Genomic DNA, 26,768 nt, shown 5'->3' on the forward strand with positions numbered 1-26,768 from the left:
ACCTATGAGAAGCCATGTATAAAATTTTGAATGTTTGAGTAATGCTTGGCAATGAAACTTCAGTGTGAAGAAATGCTAAATGATGCATTTTCAGTTCAGTAATCCAATGAAGCTGGATATGCAGTAAGAGGAGAGAGGCTGATGTGCATGGACCAGGAAAGGGACCTTGAGAAGATATCATCTGACATTTGCAAGGTGGAGTAATGTGTTTTGAGGAGGGCAACAAAAATGGAAAAAAGTCTCTGCCAGGAAATGTATAAGAAGAGACTTGAAGACCTGAATATATACTGTATACCCTAGAGCAGTGTCTCGCAAACTTTATTGAGCCCCAGATATTGGGAATGTAAGCAGCATGAAAAGAAATTTGCTAATTAGATTATGTACAGTTTTTCTTTTCACATATCTGCTTTTGTGAATCTGTTCACACAGTAGTACATCGCCCTCAAAGGTTCCAAGATATTTTTCACCCTTATCCCCTTCCCCCCCCAGGACAGTTTGATACAGGTCTTCTTTCATCTTAATCTCATACATTAACTTGTAGATCTAGTAGACATTATTGATTTTACTTAAGAAAAGCCAAGGCTACAAGAAGTACCCATGCATAAAATGGCATAAAACCAGGACCAAAACAATGTGTTCCGAAAGCCAACTAACAACTCAGCTTTAAACAGGTTATTTTTGGACTTTTCAATTTGTTTGCACTACCTTGATTGTATGCAAATCTATCTCTCATGTATCCATGTCGGATATCCTGAAAATCAGGGCGGATAAGGGGTACTGCAGGAGCAGATTATCAACCAAACTGGTTTATTCTATTGAATCGATGTAAAAATTATCCGGAGGTGTATGAGTTTATGCATCAATCCCGCCTTGGTCCCTTCCAAAGAAGGCACTTCATTGTGTTCAATAATTCATTTAAATCATCATCTTTGGCTTACTCTTCTGTCAGTCTGGTAAAACAGCTACCAGACTGCCAAAAATCCAAGTTTCTTTCTATGATTACGAAAGCGAATACAATTTCCACAATGCAGCTTCTCTGTTTTCATGTGATCCAAACTTCTGACAGAAGATCGCTCAGAATAATGAGGCTGTTTATTGGTACTTATGAGGAATGAAAAATTAAATTCTGTCTCTCTTTTTCTAATGGTAGATCTTAATCTAAAACATGATTGCTGTAACATACCAGCGTGTGCAGTGTGGAGGCAGTGGGTGCACTGAATTGGCAAGTCAGAGAAATGAGTACCCTTAGGCTAACTCCCTGCTGTTAAATCTGACCTTTACTGAATAAACAATTACTGTGTCTTGATGACAATAGTATTGAGTGCATACAGCAGATTGTAAAATAGCACACTAGGAGACTATAGATTTTTATATGTAAAAATGTTTTGCTCAGTGCTTGGCTGTTGGCAGTGATGTATTCATAAAGCAGCCTGCAGATGTGTGAAGCTTGAAAAATAAGACTTCATAAGCACACATTGTGTTTGTGAGCTCTGTTAAGGCAAAGTTGTTTGGATCACTTGACTACTAGGACAGATTGCAGAGTTATTACTGGCTTTTAGAACAATGACGAGGAAACGCATTGAGCATCACAGTGGATCACGTCTAGGTCGGATAGTCCTCAGTTCCCTAAACAACAGCACTCCATCTTCCTTCGCCTTTCTGCTTTGCTCAGGTCTGCCTGCTAAGGATCACCAATCATACTGACTCTTTTTTTTTTTTTTTTTCAGTTTCACATCTTTTCCATTTGGCCTGGTTTGCAGGGTCCATGCCCACAGCTAATCTAAAATACTGCTTTATTTTTTCACGGAGGGAAAACGAAACCGGCATGGGCTGACCCATAATTGAGACCTGTCTTTTTGCACACTAGCTTGAATGTACCATGAGTGAGTTATATTTAAATACTATATATATTCCTAAAAACATTCCTCTTCCTCAAATAGGATGACCCAGTTTAAATTAACTACCATTTCACATTGTTGATCTAAGTTTAGACCACTCTTATTCTTTATTTCACCCCTTACATACCTCTGCTGTTTCCCTGCTAATTGTTATATGTGATTGCAAAACTTGTATTATTCCTTAGATGTTAAAATTTGCTGTTTCTCCATGTTTTTTCATCCTGTAAACCACTTTGAACTGAAAGGCTAATGTGGTATATAAATAAAGATTTATGTTATGTTATGTAATATTTCCCTGTCCCAAGGGCTTACAATCTAAGTTAAATGACTTGCCTGTATTCCACAAGGAACCACAGTGGGATCTGAACCCTGGTTTCCCTGGCTCTCAACCTGCAGTTCTAATCTCTAGGTTTCTCCACTGTGTTCATATTGCATTCAGGCTAGGGTGCAAGAAGACAGGTCTAAATTATGGGTCAGCCCATGCCGGTTTTGTTTTCCCTCTGTGGCAATACAGGCCTTTCAAATTTGACAGCACTGCAAACAGGAACACAGATGATGTCTTTTTCCCCCAGAATTTGTGTTACTGTTACACCAGGCCTTTCTCCTACAGAGTTTGAAGTCAGGTCAGTCTGGGAGTCTGTTGAGGGGTCTTTCTCAGGCCGCTGCCAGCCAGCCTTAGGTTAGAGATAGACACAGTCAGCAAAGGGGCTAAACGGCGTAGGATTGTGTCCACAGATGAGGACTATCAGATTGACTCTTCCCTTTCCCTTACACTCCTGGGGTACCCCCATATTTGAATTTTCGCACTTTCATATTTTCGTGGGAAATGGTTGGGATGGGAGAAGTAGTAAGAGGGTGTGTCGTAGAATGTCATATGATTAGTCAGGCAAGCCAGCTCACCTTTGGAAAAGTGATGTAATTTGCTTTTGAGATATTTAATAAATAGTGTTTTAAAAAAAATAATAGTGCAGAAACTTTTTGAAGATCAATCATAGTATCATTTCTAAAGATGCACAGCTACCTACATTGGACATTTCAAAAAGGCACTCTGTTTATAAAACTAGCTTCATTAGGATTGATTTTAAAATAGGACATCTACGTGAGAGCTCTGGAAAGGCATTCGTTTTGTAGGTAACTATGTGCTTTTAGAAAATAAGGTCCCGGAACCAGACCTTGCTCTTAAACTATACAAATGTATGCACCTACTCTGTGTGATCCATGTATTTTGCAACATGCACATGTGCATCACAGCTGTTTCTACTGTACATGCAATCCTATAAAAGGCCTTTTCTGCATGTAAAAATAGGCTTTACATGTGATAAAACCTGAATAGAATTAGCCTCAGATTGGGGGGGTCCAAGAGGGCGGCATCGACCAGACGTTAAGATCAGGCTCTCTCTGCTTCGGGAGTTCTAATCGCAAAAAAAAAACCTGCCCCATAAGAGGAAAGGGAGCATTAAGGCGCCAGCTTCCTCGACGCTGATGCCCCCAGCTCGTCAGCAGACAATTGAGCAGTTGTTACCTGGAATCTGCATCCAGCGAGGCGAAGTTACTCTGGCGGTGGGGGAGAGTAGAGAAGGCTCCAGCCCACATGGAAACGAGATCTCACTTTCACTTCCCTTCACTGAACCTCCTCCCTGCCAGGCCGACTCTGCTGCTTTGGCAGTAGGAACAGAAAGTGTTGCCAAAGTTGCACACTGAGCTCCTATGGGGGAGCACCCAGAGCAGATGAGCTTCTGCCGACGATTACTAACATTGGAGAGATAATCCCCTCTGGTGAGGTGATGCTAGCAGCAATTTGGGGACTGCTACAGAAGATGGACTCTGAGGCAACGAAGACTTCTACAGAGGTAAAAATCTTGGCTAGTAAGATGGTTGATTTAACCAAGGCCCTGGAATATTCAAATACCAAAGCAAAAAAAATCTTCACGGAAGTTAAAACAGAAGTGAAATCCCTTGTGGATTTTAAAAATACTGCAATTAAAGATTTAACGACTCTACATCGTAAACTTGACAATGTATAAAACTTTAATCAAAGGCTGAATGTTAGGATTTTGAATTTCCCCAAAGTACCCAAGATATTAGCCTATGATATGTTCAAGAAATATTTAGTGGAAATCTTAAAGTATACCTCGGATAATAAACCTCCTTTAAATAAAGTTTATTATTTGCCCTGTTCACCTAAAATCTGGGATACAATGGAGGCCGGAGAACTGACTCCACAATTGGACCTAAATAATATTTCAGCCATCTTAGAGGAATCTATTACAGATACGACTCCAAGAATGACTCTTTTGGCTTCTTTTATTTTCCAACGGGACATTGATTCCTTCATGAAACTTTACTTTCATGTTTCTAAAGAACTGTTTTATGGAAAAAAGATATGGGTATTCCTGGATGTAACTAAGGTTACCCAGGAAAGGAGGAAACTTTTCCTAGCTATGCAACAGGACACTAGGGCTTTGGGGGCATCCATTTTGCTCACATATCCGTGTAAATGTATTGTTAAATATGCCCAAGTTAAGTATGTCTTCTTTCAACCAGATCGGCCTTAAAAAACCTTAAGATAATTACCAATACTGAGATAAATCCAATTCACAAAAATTGGTAAGCAAATAGAATCTCCTCAACTGGCCCACCTTTTGCACCATCAGCTTAGTTCCAAAATACCACAAAGGGAGAATTTGGCCCGTACTGATTACCACATTTTTTTTGCTGTTTTCTTGAAGTTTTCCTTATTTTGGAACTAAGCTGATGGTGCAAAAGGTATTCCACTGTCGGTGGGCCAGTTGAGGAGATTCTATTTGCTTACCAATTTTTGTGAATTGGGTTCTTTCAACCAGAGCAGTTAAGATCTTTTCTGGAGCTGAAGAAAATAGCTGCTGTATAGGTGATAATTTGAATTAGAATGCAGAATGTTATGTTATAGCCTTTCATGGTACTTTTTTTTTTTCTTCAATATGATTTATGAACTTCTTATTTACCTGCTTAGCCCCCCCTCAACAGTTTTTTGCATATCTATATTACCTTTTTATTTTTTTCATTTCTTGTAAAATGTGATGTTGAATAATTGAACATTTATTCCTGCTGTATTTTCCTAAGCAAGATGTACTTTCTTGTGTTATAAAATTGAATAAATAATAAAAGAATTTAAAAAAAAAAGAATTAGCCTCAGATTGCCCACTTGTGTTTACACTGTTTCTCAGCACAGGGCTTGGCAAGAGTAGTTTAACTGTTTCTTTTGTCTTCCTTGCTATCCGGCTTGGTCTTCAGCTCTTCTGATAAAGTTGTCTAGCAGAGTGTAATGCAGCTATTGTTTGATGTCTTTATTTTGATTACAGCATGTCTTTAATAGATAATTTGCTTTTATCAAAAATACTACCATGTTCTACTGTGTACCTTTGAATATTTCCTGATTATGATGTATTTCAAATGGGTGGAGGGAGAGAGGGAGGGAGGTTTGAGAGATCTCCCTCCTTTTTTCTAGTTTTCATATTAATAACTTGCAAGCATTAACCTTTGTGCTTTTACTGTGCTTTATCGCTTATACTGTGTGTACCCTCTCTTGGGCATATTCAGCACCAAGCTGATGATTAGCAGGAGCAAAGCCTAATATGGGGGTTCTTTTACTAAAACTTAGAGTGCAGTAACAGACATTTTATACCTATGGGCCACATTACACTTAGTGCATGTTAATATCCGTTTATGCATGCCAAGCTTTAGTGAAAGTAATTTACTTAATAGATTGCTTATTTATGCTGTCAACATGTTTTTTCTCCAATTCGCTTTTTAAAGCAGACATGACCAAAATGTTGTGGGACTTTGTGGCTCGGCAGTTTTCTCATTCTTTAGGCTTCCAGCTTAGCTGAAGCAGGCCTTCACCAGGGCTGTAGCTTCATGAGTAACGTGACCATTTATTTTTTTCCTCAAAATGGGACAGGACCCCTGGATCCATTCACCTGGATTCCGGATCCTCCGGATCCCATTAAATATAGTGCAAAATATAGACAGCAGATATAAATTCTCAAAAGTGACACATTTTGATCACTAAATTTAAAATAAAATCATTTTTCCTATCTTTATCTGGTGATTTCATGACTGGTTGCATTTCCTTCTGATTGCACATCCTCTCTTTCATTTCTTTCTGTCTCCCTGCCCCCCAAGCCACCCTGCTTCCCCTGCCCCCCCACAAGCCAAATCAGCCTGCTTCCCCTGCCCCCGACAAGCCAAGCCAACCTGCTTCCCTGATGCACCCTGCTTCCCCTGCCCCGCCAAGCCAAGCCACCTTGCTTTCCCTGCCCCCCGACAAGCCAAACCAGCCTATTTCCCCAACGCACCCTAGCCAAGCCACCCTGCTTCCCTAACGCAGCCTGCTTCCCTTGCCCCCCGACAAGCCGTCACCCTTCTTCCCCTGCCCCCACGCACCCTGCTTCCCTGACCCAGCAACATCAAGGTACGTGCAGTGACTGCACTGCACAAGCACCAGGCCTATAAGTCTTCTCTCCGCTCCACACCCCCCCCCCCCCCCTGACGTCAGTTCTGGGTAGCAAGAAGCAGCGATGGCAGCCTGGGGAGGGGGTTTGAATCAGCACTGGAGGGAGGCTGGCTTTGGCACGGCAGGGAGAGAGGGGTTTAGGTCTCTCTACAATGTTTCGTCTATAGCTTTGCTAGGTGGGGGGGATGGGTGGAAAAATGTAAAAACTTGGGTTTGTTTGAGGCTGGGGCTGCTTGTTTTTGGGAATCTCCCCTTTCATGATGTATGGTTCAGTTTTTAGTATTTTCTGGTGTCTGTAAAGTGGACTGATGTTTTTGCTTGTACCTTGTCTCAAGTTGCCTTAACTAAAAAAAAAAAAAAAAAGCTGGCCCTGCTCTCTGGACCCAATCTTTGTTTCTGCTTTATCCAGCACAGCCTTAGGTCTTGCAATCCTCCCCAACCCTGAGCCACTAACTATACCAGCCCCAACTGCATGCTGGCATCGGCCATGCCCATCTTCACCTTGATTCAAGGCACCTCCATCAAACTTAGCCTAATTAGTTTGCTCCTCTTTTACATCTTTTTTAATTTCACCTGAAAATACACCAACCCGCCTAGTTTCTAATTTCCCTACTGCAAAACCAGCACGAGCCGATGACAATCCCACTACTTCCTCCTCCTCTACCCAATCTAAGCTTCGTCCCCTCCCCCACGAATAAGACGGGGAAACCACATGACATCAGCACTCGCTCCCTATGCTACTGCTGCCACAGCTACCGTGCAAGTCTGGTTCCTGCCCCGCCCCCTAGTGCGGAAGGGGGTGGTGTTTTAGCCAGTAGATGGTGTGCCCCTGCGTTTCACGTCGTGTCTCAGATGCTTGTGCTTCTGGGTTGCGAGCGTCGGCGCTGGAGGGATGGAGGCTGACAAGCAGCAGCGGCGGACCGGGGTGTGTGTGAATCGGCGCTTGAGGGGCGGAAGGAGGCTGGCTTTGGCGCGGCAGGGATGGAGAGGAAGCGATCCCCTGTCCCGTTGTCCCAGTGCACAGCTTCGGGACGCTGTCCCTGAAAACGTGACATTTCGGCGTCCTGAAGTTGTGCGTGGGGACAACGGGACAGGGGATCTAAAAACGGGACGGTCCCGTTCAAAACGGGACGTATGGTCACCTTATTCATGAGCCTCTCCCAACTCACTTAACTTGGTGGTTGCAATGACACTTCTCAGCCAAAGGCCATATACCAGGGATCTTTTTGGAGTCCTATTAAAATTTGGCCATTAGGTGTCACCATTGTGAGGTGACTGTAGGGGCTCTTCCAAATAACATTTTTGTACACTTTGGGGGCAATTTTCAGAAGCCCTTCACACAGGAAAAAACACCAATTTACTTGGATTAAAGGGCTAGTAGAAAACTGTCACCCTTCATCTAGCTAAAAGTATGCATGGGTGTGAATGCTTTTTTAAGACAGATTAGAAAAGGCATTCCTGATGGCATTCTGAGTTCAGAGGAGTAAAGTAGCATGCATACTACTACTAATCATTTCTATAGTGCTACTAGGCATATGCAGTGCTGTATACATTATATGCAGGTACTATCCCTGTCCCTTGCGGGCTCACAAAAGTTCTGTACCTGAGACAATGGAGTGCCCAGGGCCATAGTGGGTGCCTTAGGATGAGGGGATTAAGAGTTAAAAGCAACCTTGAAAAAGTGGGCTTATCATCTGGAGAAATACTGCCAGGGATGGGGCTTGATGTACCGACTCAAGCAGTCTGTTCCAGGTGTATGGTACAACAAGAGAGAAGAGACATAGTCTGGAGTTAGCAGTGGCATTGACCCATCAGGTCCTTCGGCAGCTTCCGGTGCCATTTACTGGTCTCTCCACCGGTTGCCACCATCCCAGCCGGTCCCTTTGCTGAGCGCTCCTCAGAACTCTGTCCAATACTCCCAGGGTCTACCAAGCTGCCTCCTAGGGATTCACTGACTGCTACCGGTGCCTTTACCGGTCTCTCCGCCGGTCACCACCATCCCAGCCGGTCCCTCTGCCAGTCAGCTGTCAGTCCTTCCCCCTCAGCCTTGAACTTTTCCAGGTTTAGTCCCCGTGAGGAATCCCCTCCGTCCCCACCTGTCCCCGCGAGGAATCCCCTCCGTCCCTATAAACTTCAGAAATAGTTATTTCATTTAATTATGCTACTGAATTAAAGGCTCTGGTAGAAACCCATTTACAAATAAGCAAAGAGACTTTATTAATTTGGAAATATTAATTGGGAAGAATACATACTTTGTAAACGGGTTTCTACCAGAGCCTCTAATGTAAATATAAAATATAAATACTCAGCTGATGAGAACCCCCAAGCTGTCAGCTGAGTACTTCCTTTGCACTTGGCCGGGGGTCCCTTTTGCCAAGCTTGGCAGGCAGCAGTAGCGTTCCTGAGTCATAGATGCTGGCACCTCAGTGGCTCATGGATGCTGCCAGCGACTGCTGTGCTTGGTGGAGGGGAGTTCTGACCATCTCTAGAGGAGGTCCTCTGCTGGTGGTGCTTGGGGATCCTCACCAGTCACAGCAAGGGTCAGCAAGTACTTCAACACTGTAGAAATAAAACCAGAAATGCATTTCCTTGTCTTTGTATTGTGTTCAAAAGAAATCTGCTATATACATTTCCCAAAGCTAACATATTTTAGTCAATAAATTCTGTTTTTTACCTTTGTTGTCTGGAGACTTATTTTTCCATAAAGTTGGTCCAAGTTTCTTTTTTCCGCTTTCCCATCTTCTGTAAATTCTTCTGTTGCTGCCAATTGGTTCCTCCTACCATGGTCCAGCATTTATCCCTTTCTCATCTTTCATGCCTGCCCACCAGCCCCATGCCCAACATTTCTCCTTCTATCACCCCTCTCTAGCACCATGCCACATCTCTCCCTCCATTCCCTTCACCACTATGTCCAACATTCCTCCCTCTTGCATCCATTTCAATCTGTCCCACCATTCCCTTTCCACCACAATATTTCTCCCTCTCATCTGTACCTCACTCCCTCCCTATGACCAAAAATTCTCCTTTCTTCCATTCCCGTGTACACAACCATCTCTTTCCCTCCTTTCCTCTCTTCCAAGTTCATACCTTCCGTGTCCAAAAATGCATTCCCTCCCACACCTCAGCATCTCTTTCCCTCCCTTCCTCTCTCCCAAGTTCATACCTTCTGTGTCCAAAAACGCATTCCCTCCCCCACCTCAACATCTCTTTCCCTCCCTTCCTCCATCCTCTTTCCCAAGTTCATGCCTTGTGTCCAAAAACGCACTCCCTCCCCACCTCAGCATCTCTTTCCCTCCCTTCCTCTCTCCCAAGTTCATGCCTTCTGTGTCCAAAAATGCATTCCCTCCCCCACCTTAACATCTCATTCCCTCCCTTCCTCCATCCTCTTTCCCAAGTTCATGCCTTGTGTCCAAAAACGCACTCCCTCCCCCCTTTTGTGTTCCGCCTCATCTGCAAGCAAATTACCTGTAAAATGGAGCTCGAGCTGCGAGGCTCATCTTCAATTTCCTGTCTGCACTGCCCCAGCACACATAACCGACCGGAAGCCTTCCCCGATGTCAGCGATGACGTTGGAGGGAGGCAGGGCTTTGCTTAGCCCTCCCTCCGTAGTCAGTGCTGACATCGGGGAAGACTTCCGGTCGGCTGTGTGCTGCGGCAGGGCAGGTAGGAAAAAGAAGACGAGCCTCGCGGATCGAGTTGCATCAAACCCCACGGGATTCCTGTGCCCCTAGGGGGCATCCTCACAGGATCCCCGCGCGGATCTCGCGGGATTCCTGTCATCCCTGTTCCTGTGCAGCTCTCTATATGTCAGTCCCTCATTCCCTGGTCTCTTGAGTCCCCATCCCCTAGAATCTTCTTCACTGGTCCCACTGCTGGTTGTCAAGCCTGAGCCACTTCCTCAACTCCAGGCTCTACCAGGCCCTCCATTTACTTCATAGTTCTTTCCTGCCAGTGTTTGGGTCCCTACAGACCCTCCCACCACTGGGCTTTACTACAAGGCCAGATCTCTCTCTGCTAGTGTATAGGTCCCCGTGGCCCTCCCACCACCAGGCTTCCAGTTCACCACTGTACCAGTCCCACTTGTCAGGACTGGTCAGCCTGGCCACTCTACTCTGCTACACTGGGCCCCCCTATCAGCTGGTCAGCAGTGGCCTTAAGGGTTTACTGGGAGTTAGTCCTGAGGTCAGCATTCCTCCTCCTGAGGGTCACCCAGCTCCCAAAGGAGCTGTTGCTTTCTGAGTTCTCTGGGCTGGAGCTGTTCTTTTTAGCATCACAATCCACTCAGGGTAAGTGGACAGCTCCCAGTAGCACTTGTAGCTCTTATGCAAATTAGCTAGGCTCTCTCACTGCTCCAGTTCACAGACTCTCTCTGGAGGAATGCCAATGACAGGGAACTTCATCCTGTCACACCGATGATCAGATTTTCCGGGGAGGAGAGATACTGAGGAGCTACAGAGTGAATGCACTTTTAGGTCAATAAGAGGAGTTTGAACTGTATATAGATAGATAGGGAGCCTTGAGAAGGATGGTGATGTGAGCATAACAACTCTGACAGAATATAAGTTGTACAGCAGCATTTTGAATGGATTGAAGGGGAGAGAGATGTTTCAACGGGAGACCAGTGAGAAGCGGGTTGCATACTTGAAGCTTTCAAAAGCATGTGTGCTATTTCCCCTCCAGAAAAAGCAGGTTCAGAGTAGGCAGTTGCTATTATACTTTACACTCATCTTCAAAGAGGAAGGTTGGTTTTTGAAAAGTCACATGAAAGTGGTTACATAGATTACACTGTTGTACACTGCTTGAAAATACATTATTTGTTGATATTCTTATAAAGCTATTTTAAATAAGCTATTCTGAATTACACTACCCTCTCCTTCAATGCCAAATGCTTCATACACATCACTTCGAAGAGCTAAGTACATATTTTCATTTTAGGAACTATACAAGATCAGTCCTCTCAAATTTCAGAGATGTAGGACCCCAAGTTGCAATTATTAATGCTAGTAATAATCAACAATTTGGAAAAGACATTTAGGGCCAGATTCTAATAGTTAGGCCTTGTTTAGACATCCAGTAGTAGAATGCTGAGCGCAATTCTATAATGCATAGACATACTATAGAGAATCGCGCTCAGCGCTGCTCAGCAAGTCTAGATGCGTCTAAATAGTTAGACGTCCTTTACAGAATCACCTTTTAGGCATCACATAGACAACTTCACAACATCTATAACTTTATCACGTCTCATTATTATGATGTTGTTAGAATGGCAATTTTATTCTGTTTTTCATTAAAATTCTATGCATTGAAATGCTGGCACCACAATTATATTTTATTTATCTTTTAATCCTTTTAAAAAAAATTTTGCTTCTGTCACAGGGACCAGAGTGGGACTCAAACCAACAACATCAGGGTGCTAAGGCTGTAGCTGTAACCATTGCACCACACACACTTGGATAGTAAACCAGATGTCAATTCCAAAGCCAAGCTTATATCCTCTTGATTTCCAAGCAGTCATTTCTCTAGGATAAATATCAAACATGTACCTTCAAAACTTGTCCAATTCCTCTTCTGGCTGCTGTTCCTCAAAGTATATGAAAAAAAAATATATACAGTATATTGCATACTAAATCCTCTTATTTTTTTAAAAGAGGACTGCTTGCAAAAACAGTCTACTTTTAAGCGTGAGTTGGACGCTAGATAGGCTTCAGTTAGTTGGACGTGACTTTTGGCATGCTTGAGCCGTCCTCATATAGGTGAACAGGACTTCTGTTTTTTTTTAATGTTTAATAATGCATTACTTAAGCAAAGCACATGAAAAAAAATATATATATTGAATGCTAAACTTCCATTTTCGGGGTAAAGAAGACTCCTATATGATAATGATAGAAAAAGATGTTTAATGATACATTGCTCAAGCAAAGCACATGAAAAAAATATATATATTGCATACTAAACCTCATTTCCAAAAGGTTAAGAACATAAAAGGAAATATACTACTCACACACAATGTCTGTAGTAGTTCAGAGCAAGTAGACCTGGAGTCCTCTATACCCCCAAAATAAAGCCCCGTTCACCTATAAACGTACACCTATGGCACGCCTAAGTCACATCCACCTAACTCGCATCTACCTAGTGCCCAGTTCACGCTCAAAAGTAGACCTGGTTTTGCAACGCCTACATTTTAGGCGCTAGGTAGATTTGTTAGCATGCTCAGTGGCATGTAATTCTGTAAATGGATGTCTATATCAAAGCCACGCCCACACCTAACCTGTTAGGCGCGACTTTTTCCAGTGAGCATCCATGAAATTGTGGACGTCTGTTTGTAGAATCATGTCCAGCATTTAGATGTCTAAGTTCCAATTAATGCTTGTTAAAGTCGTTAAATGTATTTATTATCCACTTTATTTGGACGCCTAAGTCGATGGACATCCATATTGTGGATGCCTAAAGTTAGACGTCCTTTACAGAATTTGGCCTGTAGGGCCTGATACTAAAAAAAAAAAAAGCTGAGCTTCTAAATTTATGCTCTATTTCAGCTCTCAGTTTAAGAGTTAAATTTTTTTTTTTTTTTTAATTATCTATCATTTTTCAATAACATATCAAGTATCCACTTGTACAGAAAGGTAAAGGAGATCAAACATTCTAAGAGTACTTCATATTCCTCCTCCTATTTTCAGTCGTGCAGCTGACAAGAATGTTGTCAGTTGGCTAGGATCAAAGAAAACATATTTTTGCATTTGGTAAACTATCACGCATTTACATGGGTGACCAAAAAATAGGTTGCCCCAAGAGCTATAACACCTGGCTTTAACATCAAAAATTCACAACGACGTTTTTGTGTGTCTCGTGACAGATCTGGATACATTTGTATTTTATACCCTAGAATTTCTTTCTGTCTATTTTTAAAGAAAAGTCTTACTAACCAATTCTTATCCTGTGCTAAGGCAACTGTAAGAAGAAGGATTGCCGGCTTTGCGACTTCCTTATCTGAAAGTTCCAGCATTGTAGAAATATTAAGCGATTGTTGATCATCTTCCTTTAGCTCAGGGGTGTCCAACCTGCGGCCCGAGGGCCGCATGTGGCCCAGTGAAGTATTTTGTACGGCCCCGGTTGATGGCGATGTAGTGTTTTCCTCTGCTGCCCTGGGTGTTTACCATCTTGCTGGCTCCCTCCTCTGTCTTGCTGCAGCGTTTGCGCGTATGTGCAACCCCAGAAACATTTTTTTTCAGTCAATGCGGCCCAGGGAAGCTAAAAGGTTGGACACCCCTGCTTTATTTAGTTTTTCTTCCCTTTTAATAGGTAAATAATACACTCGGGTGAATGGCGGTAACAAATCTTCAGTAATTTCCAACACCTCTGTCATATAATGTTTCAGCATATCTCTCGAAGTTGCTGAAGCAACTCTGGGGAAATTAATTAGTCTAAGGTTGTTATTGTGGGAAAAGTTTTCTAGAGATCCAATTTTCTCCTTAAATTGATGTTATCTCTCACAAGTGTTTCTGTTATTTGTTTGGAAACTTTCGTTTCCTATGAAGAATTTAATGTTGAACTTTTCAAATCTTGTAGATCAACTTTGATATTCTTAATTTCATTTTCTTGGGTATTAATTTTATGCTCTATCTGTGAGAGCTGAGGATTAATTGTTTTAGCTAAATCCGCCACAAGGTCCCAAATAGCTTCAAGAGTTACCTCTTGGGGTTTCTTTAATGTCAAGGAAAGTTTTTTTTGTTTGTTTTCTGTTTTTTTTTTTTAGAAGAAAAGTCAATGTTCTCACCAACTGAGGTTCCCTCTTGGCTGCTGCTTTCCTGCTCACAAACAGGTTGTGGTTCTGGCTAATCCCCAGATTCAGAAGGAAAACCCTGTGGATACAGGGATTCCAACTCCAAGCTCCTCTCTATGCTCCTGTTAGCCTCTGGGGAGAGTCCCTCATCGACTTCCGATAGGTCCTTCACCCGCGGGGAGCTGGCAATCCGGGGAGGAGGGGGAGGCACTCCAGCGTCGGGGTCAGGGTAGTTTCTAAGCCCAAGGAGAACGCCTCCGTCTTGCCCCGGCGGGTCTCCAGCGGGCGTGCCGACGCTCCCATGGTGTCCTGCATTCGGCGCAGGAGCTCGTCTATGTTGCCGAGACCGGCCGGGCCCAAACGCCGCGAGGCTCCAGTGACACTGCGCCCTCTCCGCTTCGGCATATTGCAGGAAAGAAATTTAGACGAGCACTCTGAAGCGGAACACTCAGCCAAACAGTTAATCCGCCATCTTGGATCCTTCCCAGTATGGCTATTCTTATGTGTGCAAGCATTCAAGAGTTCAAAAATTATGCTTATAAATTTAGGCTTGCTGTTCAAATGCCTATATTTATGACCTAATTTAGGAGCCTAAAATCGATGTTCATCTCCTAAACTTTTCCCCTATTCTACATCTGCTCCTATTGTCACTCACTTTTTATGCTCCTAAATGTAAATTTTCAAATATGCCATTTTAGAAACATAACTCTCAAAGTTTGACACGTATATCCTTTGAATACTGAGCTTTCTGGACATTAACTATGCTTATATTGCCTTCATGTTTTACTGCTTAATTTGTTCTTCACAAACCAGTAAGAGAAAAGTCTCTTCTATTGCAGACTCAGCTGGTGGGAGAAGCGATGTCGTCCGGAGGAATTGAGGATGATATCCCTCAGAGCGAGAGGAAAACGGTGACAGATTTCTGCTACCTGTTGGACAAATCCAAACAGCTCTTTAATGGCTTGAGGTCAGTGGATTTCTAATAGTTCATGAGTAAGCACCACCTGTGGAACTAGGGACTGCACACATTGGTTTGAGCAAAGGGAAGAGAATGCCTCTACTGTAATAAACAAAGATCGTAAGAGGCTTTATGTGGCCCCTTTATACTTTGTTGTTACAAAATCCTCTAGATCCTTATTTTCTGCATGAGAGAGGTGTCCACTGGCTTGACAAATGGTTGTGCCAAAGAATTATTCACAGAACTGCAAAGGTTAAGTTTTCTGTGATTACAATCACTGAAATGAGTCAAAGATCCAGTCGATTGCAGCTGAAAAACACAATCAGCATTCCTTTTATTAATTATCAATCCAGTTCATTCCGAGTTATTCTTCATGACAAACTGAAAGCCCAGAGCCAGCGTAGAATGAAATGAATGCATTTGTTAATCCTGGGTAAGTTTTGGAAATGGTACTTCTACATTATCTGTTCAAAACCTGGGTCTAGTGTGAAATGTTCTCCGCAAGTGCATTCTGCCAACTTGTGCAGAAAATAATTTTGACAAATCAAGGTTAGGAAATTTTATTTAGTCATTTTTTAAAGGATTTAGAGATTTCCCTTAAGGAAACCTGTCTGCTCACTCTTTGTGCTGGTATGTTCCTTAGCCATAATCAGGGAAGAAAAAAACCGCCTGTAGTGCTCCCATTATACTTCCATTGTATGCAAATCTATTTTAGCTTGGTTAGGGAGGGGCTGGACCCTGTATGGGCTGATAACTACTGCTGCAGGAAAGCATTTCATTCTATATGACTTAAGATGCATACTGTATGGGCTCCTTTTACCAAGGTGTGCTAGCGGTTATAGCGTGCGCTTAGCGCACGCTACAATGCCACGCGCGCTAGACGCTAACGCCTCCATAGAGCTTGCATTAGTATTTATCGTTTAGCGCAGGGTTTGCATGCGCTAATCTTCAGCGCAAGCTAAAAATGCTAGCGCACCTTAGTAAAAGGACCCCTATGTGTCTGTGTAAATACACACACTCACATTTGGGCTATGTACCATTAGGAACTTGTTTCACTACAGCCACTCTACAGTTACAATTACAGTTTACCGTACTTTATTTGGTATACTGAAAATATTAACACAAAAAGTTAAAGCAAATATAAAAGCAAGTTAAAAAAAATATAAAAGCAAGTTAAAAATAAAAAAGCAAGTTAAAAAAAATATTAAAAGCAAGGGAGACATTTCTAAAATCAGTGAGCACAAAGTAAAACTAAAAGCAGACAAACACAAATGGGGAAAAAAAGGGAAAAGGAAGGGTTTACAGTATATTATAAGGAAAAAAGGAAGGAAAACAACAAAAGGTAAGGGGTAAAAATAAAACCGTCTCTTAACCAAAATAAAATATTGTAGAATTACGAAGAGATGGTTTCAAATGCCATTGTAAAGTAATAAGTCTTTAATTGTGACTTAAAATTTTAAAATTATTTTTCAGCCTTTAAGTGTAATGGGAGAGATTTTCACAAAATAGGGATCATTACCGAAAAGTAAGAATCCCTGTATATGTCAAAAAAATATTTGCCTAAAAGAAAGAACAGTCAACGGATTTTGTTGAAAAGAGCGAAGATTCCTTTGAGGTAAATAAGGAATCAAATGACTGGCCAAAAAAGAAGGGAGACCTGAAGACTGAATCTGAAAAGAGAGTATGTTGTACTTTTTAAAAAAAATTTATTTATTTATCATTTTCAAATTACAAATCAAGTATCCACTTGTACAGAAAGATAAAGATAAGCCAATGAAGAATATTCAAGTTAACATCAAATATGAAATAGGAAAATTACTACAGCTTAACTTCAGCTCAAGTCCGCAATTAGGATCCAAGGTATAAAATGCGAGAAATAAGGAAATTTAACAAACTAAGGGATCTTTTTACGAAGCTGCGGTAGCGGTTTAACGCGCGCTAAACTGCCGGCCGCGCTAGCCGCTACCTCCTCCTCTTGAGCAGGCGGTAGTTTTTCGGCTAGCGCATGATTAAAAGTCACGCACATTAAAGTCTCTACCGTGGCTTCGTAAAAGGAGCCCTAAGCTGCAATAGCTTTTTTAGCGCACGCAGAATTTTAGCGCGCGCTAAACCCGTGCTACGTGGCTAGAACTAACACCAGCTCAATGCTGGCATTAGTGTCTAGCGCGTGCGGCAACTGCTATCGCAGTTTAGTAAAAGGAGCCCTAAGCCGCTATATAAAGGAAAAACAGGTCCATTTGGCTGAGACAGGATAACAAATAATCAAAACAGCCCTCATGTTTCCCCTTCAACCTGGGATGCTGTAGACAGGAATGTTGTCAGCTGGCTTGGATAAAAGAAAACATATTTTTTCATAAGGTTTTATATCACACATTTCCATGGGTGACGGAGAAAAAAGGTTGCCCCAAGAGCTGTAACACCTGGTTTTAAAAGGAGAAATCCACGTCTCCTTTTTTGTGTATCCCGTGCCAGATCTGGAAAAATCAATATCTTAAGTCCCAAAAATGTTTTTGTCTATTTTTAAAGAAAAGCCTAAGCAGCCAGTTTTTATCTGGTGCTAAGACTACTGTAATAAGAAGCGTCACCGATTTAGCCAATTCTCAAACATCAAAGGGTCCTTTTATCAAGCCGCGCCAGTGGGGTTAGTGCGTCGGACATTTCATCATGCGCTAACCCCCGTGGTTGGCTAAAAAACTAATGCCTGCTCAATGCAGGCGTTAGCGGCTAGCACGGCAGGTGGTTTAACGCGCGTTAAACCCCTACCGCAGCTTGATAAAAGGACCCTCAAGTGGTTGCTGGTCCCCTTCTTGTGGTTGTAATTGTTCATCTCTTTTGATAGGTAAATAATAAACTTGAGTAAGTGGTGGCAACATATCTTCAGGGATTTCCAAAATTTCCATCATGAAACATTTCACTATATCCCTTGGAGTTATTGTTGCAACCCTTGGAAAGTTAATCAATCTAAGATTGTTATTACGAGAAAAATTTTCTAGGTATTCCAGCTTTCTTCTCAAGTTAGTGTTATCCTTAATTAATGTTTCTCTAATCTGTTTAGATACTTTCAGTTCTTGATGGATATTCACTAAGGAATTTTTTGTATCAACTATTTCAGCTTTCATATTTTTAACAGAAGTTTCTTGGGCATTAAATTTATCTTTCAAATGTTTTAGCTGGGGTTTAACTGAATTTGCCAAGTCTGCCACAAGATCCCAAAGAGAATCCAAAGTTACCTCTCTGGGTTTTTCTATCATATAGGAAACATTTGTAGAATAAGAAATCTCACCAGTTGGCATCCTCTCTTGAATAGCACTACCCAGGATTCGGTTTACCCCCAGAGCTGCTGAACTCTCAGATTCCACCGAACTCTCCTGCAAATGTAGGGAGTTAGTTTCCATACTCCCCTCCATGTTCTTCATGGCCTCCGAGGGAGAATACTGTCCACCCTCCAGAAGTACCTCCACTCGTGGGGAGCTGGTGATCTGAACAAGAGGGGGAGGTGCTCTGGCGTCAGGGCTCAACATTGTTTCCAAGCCCAGGGAGATCGCTTCTGTCTCGCCTCTCCGGTGCGTCTCCAGCGGGACTGCTGACGCTCGCGGCGTCTCCTGCATATGCCGCAGACGCTCCTCAATGTTGCCGAACGTCACTGCTCCAGGCTGCCACGAGGCTTCAGCGGCACTACGATCTCTTCGTTTCGGCATTGGAGAGGAAGTATCAATCTGAAGCAGCAGTGCAAAAGTTGTTAAAGGTCAGAATCTGCGGCGTGTCTCTCAGCCAGCAGGGTCTGCGGCCATCTTGGATCCATCTTTTACTTAAAAGAAATTCTGTAACCAATTAACATACCTCCCCTTTTACAAAACCATGAAAGCGTTTTTTAGCACAGGCCAGTGCACTGAATGCTTTGCGCTGCTCCTGACGCTCATAGAGTTCCTATGAGCATCGGGAGCAGAGCATTCAGCGTTCCGGCCTGCGCTAAAAACCGCTTTTATGGTTTTGTAAAAGGGGAGATAGTGATATAGTAAATGACAACAGATAAAGACCTGAATGTTCCATCCAGTCTGCCCATTAGTTATTCTCATTAAATATATATGATTAAATTAGCTTGTCTTTTCCTTGATATTTCTGGGCCTTAGACTAAAGTCCACCTGTTATTGTTCTAGGTTCCAACTGCTGAAGTTGCCATCTAAGCTAACTCTAGCCTATCCAACCATTGGAAATATATGTTCAGATTTGAGTAAAGGGGTAATGTGATCATAGTTAGACCAATGATACAGCAAGATGAAGTGCAGTGTTTTGCACAAGCTGAAGATGACAAAGTTGATATTGAGGAAGACCAATTAAAAGAGAATTACAATAATCAAGTTTAGAAAAGACTAAGGAATGTAAAAGAATCTGAAGTGACTTAAGATTTAAAAATGACCAAATGGAACGTAAATGATGAAGTATTAGAAATGATGAAGAAACAACTCTATTAATATGAAAATGAAATGATAAAGTATTGTCTAAAGTTACTCCAAGAATTTTAATGGATGTAGAATATGACAAAGCAGTACCTTTCACTTGCCGGCGCTCCGGCTGCCCTCTCATGCCTGGTAATTCGCGGTCAGAAAATACCACGAATGACTGGGACCACGAACCGCCAACCGCGAATTTGCGGGGGAGCACTGTATTGTATTGTATTACCAAATATACTGTCCAAGGTAACATACTATGAATGTTGGCTTGTAACCCATTCTGAGCTCCCGGGAGGACGGAATAGAAATCAAATTAAATAAATAAATAAATTGACTGTGATCAAAGAATTAGGTTAGGACTGGTGTACTCAGCCCAATCTTTGAGACACACTTAGCTAGTCAGATTTTCAGGATCTCCATAAAGTATAGGCATGAGATAGATTTGCATAGAATGGAAGCAGTGCATATATATTCATTGTGGAACTCCTGAAAACCCGACTGGCTGTCGTGATGTGAGCAAAGAAAGGAGCGAGACTATGCTATTATGAGATGAGCTACAAGAGAAGAAATGTGAGGAAACATAAGTGTCAAGATTATAATGGTACAATTAAAACTGAAAGAATCATCTTTAATACATAATAAACATCAAATATTGAGTCATAATAAAAGCCAGTACAATATAGAAGCATGATGACAGATAAAGGCCAAATGGCTCATCCATTCTGCCCATTCACTATCTCCTCCTCTCCCTAAAAGATCCCACATGCCTGTACCAAGCTTTCTTGAATTCAGACACAGTCTTTATCTCTACCACCTCTACCAAGAGACTATTCCATGCATCTACTATTCTTTCTGTTAAAAATAATAATAAATATAGCTTTTGCTTATATTTGGACGCTTAAGCCACCTAGGGTGCGGAGGGAATGTATATACTGGGATAGGCTTCATGGGGGGATGGGTGTCCCTGATTTCTTTAATTATTACTATGCTGCCCAGTTACAGGTTTTGTTCCATTGGGCTTTCCCCTCACAGCACTGGGTTTCCTTAGAACAGGCACTTCAGCCAAATTTTCCTCTTGCGGCCCTACCATGGCTTCCCCTTGATATTATATGTGATCTCCAGAAGGGGGCTTCCTATGGGATGGAGTGCACTTTGCAGATTTGGAGGCAGGTTTGGCAGACTTGGTTCCCGCGACAACGTTATTTTTATGCAACTCCTTGACTGATTTTAAGAAGAAATGGGATACTCATGTGGGATCTCTAAGGGAATGAACTCTGGGGGGAGGCTAATTGCAATGGGCAGACTTGGTGGGCTATAGCCCTTTTCTGCCGTCATTTTCTATGTTTCTATGTTTCTATTAGGTTTGCCCCTGACTTTTTGCCAGCAAGTGATTCTGGAATCTTCAAGCGCTGGGAACGGGAAGGACTCCGGGTGCTGGGTCAGTTGGTCTTGGGTGGCGACTTGGTCCCCTTTGCTGCTCTGCAGCATCTGTATGACCTCCCGGCAACGGACTTTTTTGCTTATACTCAGGTTTGGGACTTCTTGAGAAAAAAAGTGATTCCTGAATGGGTGGGGGGCATATTCTGCCTTTCTTCAAGTCTTTCGGAAGGGATCTGGGGTGGGCCTTATTTCTCGTTTGTATAGAGCTCTTTTGTATACACAACCTCAGGTTCGGTCATATGAACACAAATGGGAAGTTCTGTTGGGGATGCCTTTATGGCACTTTACTTCGGGTTTCTTTAGCGTCTCCACTGATAGAACAGGGATATAAGATGTTGTTTCAGTGGTATTTAACACCTGAAAAATTGCATCATCTATATGCTTTTGGTGATGGACACTGCTGGCGCAATTGTGGGGTGTTGGGATCTTTTGGGCATGTATGGTGGGACTGTCCTAAGATTGTGCCATTCTGGCGGATGGTTCACCAATTGGTGTCTGATGTTCTCCATTTACCAATAATGTTTCGCTTAGAAGTGTTTTTACTTAACTACCCTTGGGGGGCTTGGATGGTGAACCTGCCCATTTTGTGGCCTTGGTTGCTACGGCGGCCAGACTTTGTGTGGCCACTTTTTGGAAACGAGCAGCTTTGCCTACCCGTTCTGATCTTCTGCTTAAAGTAGATCAGATCTACCTGATGTCCAAATTGACTGCTTTAAACAATGACACCTGTGGTTCCTTTCATCGTATTTGGCATCACTATGGATTATGGAGAGGCCTTTCTTACTCATTTGCTATTTTTTGCTTTACTGCTGGACTTTTCTTTAGTTCTTCTGCTTTTTTTTGTGGGGGGGGAATTATGCTATGTCCCTTGGTGGGGGGAGGTGGGGTTGCTTTGTTGGGGGTTGTTTAATTGTTGTTTGCATTCTGCCTGTATATTGTTGTGGACCTTGTTGAATAAAGATGTATAAAACAACAACAACAACAACAAATAAATAATAAATATACTAATTTAGGATCCCGTCCCAGAAACTATTTTATTCATTGGGATTTATTAACTGCCCTCATGAAGACATTCACTCAAGGTGGTGTACAGTACATTTGGCTTTGAAAGAATGTCAAGAAAGATGAGTGGTGATAACCAAGAAGAGGGATGATAGTGACTCGGGAATCCACCAGAAATAAAAATGTTATTTCAAATCCAAATACCAAATGTTGATCACAGAGACCCAACACAGACCATATTTCTGTAAGAAAGCCTGTGTCATGGGTTTTCAGACTGTGATATGCCAAGTTTCTGGTTCTTGAGTAATAAAATTCTTGAATATGACTGAACTCTTACCTCTATACTTGTAATGCAAGAATCACATCTTTCAATAAGGCTGTCAGATTGAAGGAGCTATGGCTTAACGTAAAACATAAAAATAAATATAAACTTAAAATTGTGTTAACAGCATAGCAGTAGTAAAAAGATCAAATATAAGCATAAATTTGATCAATGAGACATAGGAGCCAACTTTTCTAAATGACTGGGGGTGCTAAACCCAATGAAAATTACTCCCCTGGACACAGTTAAAGAGTTTGCTCAGTATTGAGGATGATCAAGCACATATAGGGAGCAGAGCAGGCTTCTAAAATTGGAAACAGACAGCTTGAATTCTAATAATAGGAATATCATGAGAAAGTATCATAAATATACACATTTAAATAGCACAGTAGAATGGTCATGTAACAAAAATATGGTAAAAGCCAGCAGGGTACAAATGATATATTGTAACAGGCAGCATGGAGGAAATATTCTCTAACCAGTATCTGCTGTTTTGCTCCCTCTATCCAACATATCCTCTCCCCTCTTTTCTCCAACACCTCATCTCTCTCTTTCTCTCCCTCTCCCTCTATCCAAAATCTCTCCCCATCACCTTTTATCATTTGCTTCTTCCAACACTACCTACCTGGGGCTCTGGGGAATGGAGTCGCAGGTCAGGGGCAGAACCAGCATGCAGACAACTGATTCCTCCTGGCGGTAGCCGCAGCGGTCCTCCATGCTGTTTACCGGCCACCAGGAAGAGGGGTGAGTGAGGACTCGGTGGCGCATCCGGATTGCGAGCAGCCTTGCCTTCGGTCCCAGTCCCGCTAAACTGTCTGGCAATGATGAAGCCAGACGCTGCAGGGGCCTTCCCTTTTGCCAAATCGCTATAGGCTCTGTCGGTCTTGCTCCCTTCCCCTCTGAAGTTACTTCCTGATTTTGAGGGGAAGGATCTAGACTGCTGCGGCTGGTGGTGGGAGGAATCAGCTGCCTGCCTGCATGTCGAGCCTGCCCCTGACTCATGACTCTATTGCCCACAGTGAGACCCTCAGTAGGTTTAAATTTTGATATTTTTTTAAAAAACTACAGTAGTTAGAGAAATACTCAAGTTTAGACTCAAATATAAACTGAGACCTCCGCCCCCATTTCTGGGCATTTTTTTCCCCCTAAAATCTCGGTTTATATTCGAGTATATACAGTAAGGGACTCATAATCAAAACAGAAATGCATCTAAAAACCATCCTAAATCGGCACTTGGATGATCACTAACACAAGTCGTCCAAGTGCCGATAATCGAACTGGGTTTTAGGCGTATTTAAAAATGACTTAGGCCTTCACAGTGCTGCTGAACGAACAGAGCTAAAAGGGGCGTTTCAGGAGGACTGTCAAGGGCGGGATTTGGGCAGGACATGGGCCGTCCTAGACTTAGTTGTACTGCATGTATAACCAAAAGTTTTACAACATTGCCTAAACGGAACTTGGACGTTGTGACTTAGGCCATCTAAAACCAGGTCTAAGTCCACAGAAGGTGTCCAAAATGACTAGATAAGCACTGCAGACACAAAGTACAGACACCCATAAACTGCCCCAGTGATCACTGACCCCCCCCCCCCCACACACCCATAATAATCGTAATACCAACTTTACATATTTGCCTTCAGAACATCAGCACCTAGCAGCCTAGCATAGGAAAGCCTAGTAGAGCTGCACAGAGGTGGCTTAAGTGGTCTTGGGGGTGGGTTGGTGAACCATGGAGAGGAGGATCCAGGCCCATAAGCCACTCTAATCACTGCATTCATGGTGAAAAATGTACACCCCCAAAAAAATCCCAAACCCTTTTGTACTGCCATATAAGTGGCACATGCACATGCAGCCGTAAGGGTTATTGAGGTGGTAGTAGGTTCTGGGGGTGTTTTGAGGGGCTCACCATGACCTATAAGGGAGCTGTAGTGAGATGTTTATGTGGCACTCTTTTTGTGAAGTTCACAGCAGTGCCCTGTAAGGTACCCCAGTACTCTGGTGCCATGTCTGGGTGTCCACTCCATCACTTTTCTGGCCCCTCCCGCGCCCCAAAGGTTTTTTTCTAGGCATTTGTGACTTGGATGAATTTTTGGATGAAAATGGGGTATAAAGACTTAGCGGTCTGGACGATCAGACAGCTGGACGTACAGTTGGATGATTAAAAATAAAAAAAAGTTGGACGTATTTTTTGAAAATGGGATAGAAGGGTATAGATAGAGGATTACTATACAGATTCTGGACCTGATGGGCCGCCGCGTGAGCGGACTGCTGGGCGCCATGGACCTCTGGTCTGACACAGCAGAGGCACTGCTTATGTTCTTATGTCTGACTTTGGGCAACTTGCAACTTAGGCCCAAAACGGACTTAGACATTTCTTTTGATTATGCCTCTCCATGTGACTTGCCCAGAGTCACAAGGAGTAGGTTGGGATTGGATTCACAACATTATGGTGCTGAGGCAGCAGTTCTAACCGGTATAAAAAAAAAGATCAAAAAGACAAGGTTAATAACTGGAACTTCTAGATTTGAGCACATCACTCCTGTTCTTAAAGAACTGCACTGGTTGCCAATTGAGTACTGTGTTTGTTATAAATTGTTGCTACTTGTTTTTAAAACATGGCTGGCAGGAAATGTCCAGTAATGTTAGATTCCCTTTGTATTTATTGACCAACACAGAACTTATGTTCCTTGAACTTTAATGCCCTGGTGGTCCCATCTGTTCGTGAAACTCACAGGGAGGAATATAGGAAATCTATATTCTATGTGCATGGACCACAGTTATTGAACCAATTACCTGAGGACTTGGTGATGTTGATTGTTTCAAGGTTCTGTTGAAAACATTTTTGTTTAGGGAGATATATCAATGCTGATTTTCTAGATTTTTTAAAAGTGTTTTGAAGTTTATTAACTATTTGCTGTTTAAATATATTTGTTTGTTATAAATTATGTATGTTTGTTGGAATCCGCCTAGAAATGTTGCAAGAGTGGAATATACATTTTTTTAAATAAATAAATAAACTAAAAATATAATATAGGAAAGTTAAAAACAAGAAAGAAAAGTGAGTACAAGAAAGAATTATTAGAATTTACAAAAAAAATTCTATAAAAATACACAAAATACTGTTCCATGGAGGGGACAAGTATACTGTGAGGAGTGGTTAATGTTGAGATGAATCAAAGGTAGCCAGAAACAGGTGATTCTTCAAGAAGAAAGTCTGGAAGAAGAAAAACAGTTCATTAAATCCAGCCTCCTTGTTTACCTAGGAGAGGCAAAAGAAACAAAACCCATTGCACATCTGTAAGCAACATTGCAGTAAATGAGAAAAAAAAAATGCTTTCCAGACCCCCAAATACGGCACTTAAGCTCACTGGGTTGAAAATTGCCTCAAGGAACCTCTTTGTCATTAAATAAAGGGTATAACTTTGAATTTTCCAGATACCACACTTTTTTTTTTCCACGACATCCACAACAAATTTAAGAACATAAGAATTGCTATACTGAGACAAATCGAAGGTCCATCAAGCCCAGTCCCAAGTACCTAGCAAGATCCCAAGTAGTAAAACAGATTTTATTCTGCTTATTCTAGGAATAAGTAGTGGATTTCCCCAAGTCATCTCAATAAGCCATTTCAAGCCATCAACTATAGACTTATCTTATAGGAAATTATCCAAACCTGTTTTAAACCCTGCTAAGCTAACTGATTTCACCACATTCTCTGGCAATAAATTTCAGAGTTTAATTACATGTTGTGTGAAGAAATACTATCTCCTATTTGTTTTAAATCTACTACTTAGTAGCTTTATCATATGCCCCCTAGTCCTAGTATTTTGGAAAGAGTAAACAAGTAATTCACACCTACCCTTTCCACTCCATTCAGTATTTTATAGACCTCTGTCATATCACCCCTGAGCCATTTCTTCTCCAAGCTGAAGATCCCTAGCTGCTTTAGCCTTTCCTCATAGGGAAGTCATCCCATCTCTTTTATAATTTTTGTCACCTTTCTCTGTACCTTTTCTAATTCTACTCTATCTTTTTTGAGATTCAGCGACCAGAATTGCAACACACCCCTTTGAGCTCTGGATGCACAGTGGCTTAGAAGTCCTATTGGATGTCCAGAATGTTGGTTTTGAAACTTGGCACTTGTATGTCTTGTTGATTAGGACGTCCAAGGGCCGACTTAGGCAGGTTTTTGGACATCTGGATGTTTTGATTATGCAGAAAAAAAGTAAAAACTTATCTGTTGAAGTCCAGTGTACTGTGGCACTATGCAGAGGAAAGCATGTTCAATGATCCTAGTTTTAAATGCCGCTATATAAATTGCATTTTTTTAGCGTGGGAAGGTTCAGCGGAGTCCTTAAAGGACTTTGTGAATTTTTTTAAACTCTTGTACTAACACTATCAAGTTTTCCTGCTTGTTCAATG

The 26,768-nt window shown here is 42.1% G+C and overlaps 1 protein-coding gene across 3 annotated transcripts in view; it reads left to right on the forward strand.

Moving 5' to 3' along the window:
• The window catches only part of SCAI (suppressor of cancer cell invasion), a 247,948-nt gene that overhangs the window by 79,451 nt on the left and 141,729 nt on the right, over positions 1-26,768 (forward strand). For all 3 annotated transcript variants that reach the window (XM_033962135.1, XM_033962134.1, XM_033962136.1), the window contains exon 2: positions 15,013-15,140. In XM_033962135.1, the coding sequence (XP_033818026.1) occupies positions 15,034-15,140 (107 nt within the window). In that variant the 5' untranslated portion in view covers positions 15,013-15,033. The remainder of the gene's footprint in view (positions 1-15,012; positions 15,141-26,768) is intronic.

This window comes from Geotrypetes seraphini, chromosome 10 (assembly GCF_902459505.1).
Source record: "Geotrypetes seraphini chromosome 10, aGeoSer1.1, whole genome shotgun sequence".
Classification (NCBI taxonomy): Eukaryota; Metazoa; Chordata; class Amphibia; order Gymnophiona; family Dermophiidae; genus Geotrypetes; species Geotrypetes seraphini.